The sequence below is a fragment of the Meriones unguiculatus genome, chromosome 14 (assembly GCF_030254825.1).
Source record: "Meriones unguiculatus strain TT.TT164.6M chromosome 14, Bangor_MerUng_6.1, whole genome shotgun sequence".
In the NCBI taxonomy this organism is placed as follows: Eukaryota; Metazoa; Chordata; class Mammalia; order Rodentia; family Muridae; genus Meriones; species Meriones unguiculatus.
The window spans coordinates 90,159,586-90,164,161 of NC_083361.1; the positions used below are offsets into that span (position 1 = coordinate 90,159,586).

Consider the following 4,576-nt stretch of genomic DNA (forward strand, 5'->3'; position numbering starts at 1 on the left):
ATAAAAACAACCTCATTTAGCATCACAACATTAAATACAAAAAGGTATTTTTTTGTATTGTGGGGTCCACTTAAATCCACCATAACTCCAACACCAGATTAATGCAGGTGACAAAAATGTATTGTAATCAAGCCTGTACTGATTGATCAGGGCTGCAGAACAGACTCAGCTGAACTGTGACCCTGAAGGCTCGTTGTACAGCATATTTTAAGGATGAAACCATAAAGCGAGGAAGAACAGGGTAGACTGTAGCGTTGTCCAATCATATTTTGACCTAAGGGTTGACCAAAGGAGTTTCCATCAATCAAGAAAGGTGTAGGTTCCTGGGCCTAGGAACATGAACTTAGTTGGCCCTGCCAGCAAGATGGAAAAATTTTCCTTAAATGCCTGGACTCAAAACAATTGTTTCTTTATAAGTTGCCCCTGAGATGGCTGGATTCAGACAACTGCCTCCTTACAACATAAGCTGATCAGCTATTTGGAAGTCCCCAGTTCCACGAGGGCCTGGGACCTTGAACTTAGTTCCTCCCTATGATTAAATGGAGTCTGAAAACGAAATGGTAGTACTTAGAATAACGTGGGTTTTTTTTGTTTGTTTGTTTGTTTGTTTTGTTTGGGTTTTTTTTTTTTTTGCTTGTTCCCAACAGCATGTAAACAAAGTAAAAAAAAAAAATCAAATATGAGTAGGCAATCAGTCTAATTAAAACATATAAAATGTTGGATGAAAACAGTCAGTATACCTGTCATTTTTTAACTCTTGGGAGATCACATTCCAACTTACTTATTCAACATTTCTACTGAGCCAAACAGAACCCATTTCTCTTTTATTATCTTACTACTACATGAACATACATACTACTTGGTAGGATCCAACATCTATAATTTAAAAATTCAAAGTAAAACAAATTAAAAGGTGGATGTATGGAAAAACTTGGAAACTTTCTCACATGCAGGCCAAGTGGTGCCTAGCAAAAGGGGTTGGTCTCTCGTCAGTGCCAATGCGGCTTTTACCCAAAATGGGTGTGCTTTGGTTTAATCAGTGCCCATTACCCAAAATGGGTGTGCTTTAATCAGTGCCCATTACCCAAAATGGGTGTGCTTTAATCAGTGCCCAAGCAATTTCCAATTTCTCACTGTTCAACCTTCCACTATTTCACCCAAATTTTATGTGTAGAAGCATGTGCGTGTGCATTCATGTGTGCATGTGTTTGTGCGTGTGTGTGAATGTATATGTATCTGTGTGTTTTGAAAAGTTGACACATGCACTACTTCACAGTATTCCTATTGTAGTTAGAAAGAAATTTTCTCTCATTTTGCTAAATGTTAAAACTAACAAAATGAGCTATTGTTGATTATATTTCATTTGTGTCTCCAACCCACATCAAAGAATAATAACTCATATCTGTTTAATTTTTCACAGAGATTCATCTCTGTGCCCATGCTAAATAAAAGACTTTTAAAACAGAATAATTAAAAGTCAATAACCAACAGAACTCTAGAAATAGTTCAGTTATAACTGAAATAGTTCAATTATTTATTCAGAGTATTTCATAGATAATAAAATTGCGTTATAACTATTTTGGTAAGGCATATTTTAACTAAATCTATTCTATAAAAAGTGTTTCATTAAGGCCTGACAGAAAAGAGGGTTCTCTATGGTCTCTGATTTTCTCTTTAGATTGTTCAACTAAGTCAGTATGTTTATAATTACAGAATTTCTTTCAACGAAAGTGTCTTTTGATGCTAAGTCAAATGACAAATGTCTAAGCCACTTCAGGAAATAGAGTCTCCCAAGGACAGAGGTCTACTGCCAGCTATGGTTTTTCTAATGGCATCTTTGACTTCCTTGTTCCTCAGGCAATAGATGATAGGGTTGAGCATGGGAGTGAAGACTGCATAGATGGCTGAGATCAGCTTGTTAGAATTGAATGAAGCAATGGCCCGAGGTCGGACATACATGAAGATCACAGCTGTGTAGAAGATGACCACTACTGTGAGATGAGAAGCACAGGTGGAGAAGGCCTTCTGCTGCCCAGTGGCTGAGGGTATGTGCAGGATTGTAGAGACAATGAAAGCATAGGAAAGAACTGTGGCTGAGAGAGGAAACACGAGGATGACAATGGCTAGGGCGAAATCCACTGACTCAGCCATAGATAAGTCCATACAGGCCAACTTAAGAATGGGCGACACGTCACAAAAAAAATGGTTCAGGATATTATTTCCACAGAAGGAAACTCGGGAGATAAAGTACACCTTTGCCATGGAGATGGTGAAGCCACTCACCCAGGAACTGATAGTCAGCTGGACACAAAACCCTGTGGTCATCATGACTGGATAGCGAAGAGGGCAACATATGGCTACATAGCGATCATAGGCCATGGCAGCTAAAAGCACACATTCAGTACAGGCAAGGGATATGAAGAAATAAAGCTGGGCCATGCATCCCAAGAAAGAAATGGTATTGGGGTGAAAAAGAAATCCAGTGAGCATCTTGGGGACAGTGACGGATATATACCAGGCCTCCAGAAAGGACATGGTACCCAGAAAGTAGTACATGGGTTTGTGCAAGGACCCAGTGACCCACACAGTAAGAATGATGACAAGATTCTCCAAAAGTACAAACAGGTAAGTAATAAAGAATATGAAGAAAAGCAGAGTTTGCAGCCAGGGAGCAGTGGGGAAGCCCACGAGGATGAACTCACTGATGTTGGTGATGTTTTCCTTCCACATAGCTGTTATCTTCATATGACAAAGGATGCAATTGTAATATCAGAAAATTCATGAGCGAGCTCCACAAGACTCGGGGGCACTGGGCTGGAGAGATTTTTATTGTAAAACTCTACTCTAGATTCCTCGTCCATCATGGATATGATGTAGCAAATATAAGAGACCACAACATGTTTCCAGAAAAAGAGACCACCTAAAATAAAGAACACAGCCAAGAACATTGAAACGGCATCCTGAGGCCATATGTAAGGTTTAGATCTTTGGATCTGGTCTGCAGATGGTACTAGGGATGAGCACTTTCATGTCAGTGGATTCTCAGGTTTCAGAAGAAACTATGAGGCAGGAAACCATGTGACTAGAAAAACATTTTAGTATGGTCCATCAGACAGTTCCTGGAATGAATGAAATTCAAAATCAGGATAAAACTAAAAGCATGACTACTAGATTAAAAACCTCCTGGTCAGGACAACTGTTGGTTCTACATGGCTGTACATCTTTTGAAGACTCAAGTAATGCTTCTCTTCCTGGGTTTAGAGCAATGACTTTGATTTGCCTCCTCTTGGAACCCTTTGCCTCCTCTTGGAACCCTTTCCCTCCTACTGGGTTGCCTTGTTCTGCCTTGATATAAGGGTTTGTCCTAGTATTACTATGATTCTTTATGCCATTTTAGTTTATATACTAAAAAAATAGAAAAGAGGCCTGATCTTTTCTGAAGGGAAATGGAAGAGGAGAGTGGCTTTGGCAGAGAGGGGAAGCATGTCCGGGGGAACTTGGAAGAATGGAGGGAGGAGAAACTGTGGTTGGGATATAATATATGAGAGAAGAATAAATTTTAAAAAGGATGTCTTATATTAATACAAATAAAAATCATTATACTAATAGAAAATATATATATATATGAATATAGATGTGATATGAAATAGATAATCAAAACTTTGGCTACCCTCTCCATACACTCTGTATAGGTGTACATACACACGTGAACACACACACATACACACACATATGAGTGCACACACATGCCACATATTCAAATTTATGGTCTAGACACAGTAAGATGTCAGCAATCATGGTTTATAATAAACCATAACAGTAATAAAAGTATAGGTTTAAAAGGTAATCTGTAGCTGATATCTTTCTCTTTTAGCTTATTTCTCACTGTACCGTAGATCTTAGCAACCTTGGCATATCATTTTTTTTCCCTTTCCTTATTATGGCAGGAAAATTTACCTCTTCATTTGCCAGCATCGTTAGTTTTTCACTTTTGAGCCATTGTTGCATAAAACAATGGTCACCGGAACATAAGCACTGACACAGGAGGAACAATGAAAAGACTAGAAGAAGGCGGTGCAGAGTAGCTTGCCTACACTGAACGCAGGAATGCTTCGTGAGAGGACGGTGACACGGGGCTTTATCATGCTGCTTGGAAGGCCAAACAACTGAAACCTGTGGATCATTTGTTTCTGTAACTTTACATTTAATGCTTTAGACTGTAGTTCACCATAAGTAATTGTAATCATGGGAATCAAACCTGTACATAAGGGAGGAGTATACTATGCAAAATTATTCACAAACAAATATGCACTTAGGCCGTACCTCATGTTATTTAATTTCAAGTTAATTTATCAACCCAAACTGTGCTTTCTGAAAACACAAGGTTAAATTTCAGAATTAAAACAAGTGTCACTTAATTAGTTCTAATTCCTGACAGTAAACATCACTGCTTTAGATACAAATTGAAACAGGTTGCATCTGAGAAGCTTATTTGGGAAGAGAGATTCAAGATGTGAATTCAGAAAGGTCTTCCTAGAGAGCGAGGGAGCAATATAGTCTGAGGACACAATTACAG

General features: G+C 38.6%; 1 protein-coding gene across 1 annotated transcript; it reads right to left on the bottom strand.

The window, feature by feature from the left end:
• Positions 1-1,773: 1,773 nt before the first annotated feature.
• Positions 1,774-2,730, bottom strand: LOC110543751 (olfactory receptor 6B9). The gene has a single exon (XM_021629981.1). The coding sequence runs from the start codon at positions 2,728-2,730 to the stop codon at positions 1,774-1,776; it is 957 nt and encodes a 318-aa protein (XP_021485656.1).
• Between the last annotated feature and the right edge of the window lie 1,846 nt (positions 2,731-4,576).

What these genes read in the sequence shown, in the direction of transcription:
- LOC110543751 (XM_021629981.1), bottom strand. Translation starts at nt 2,730, where the DNA reads ATGTGGAAGGAAAACATCACCAACATCAGTGAGTTCATCCTCGTGGGC.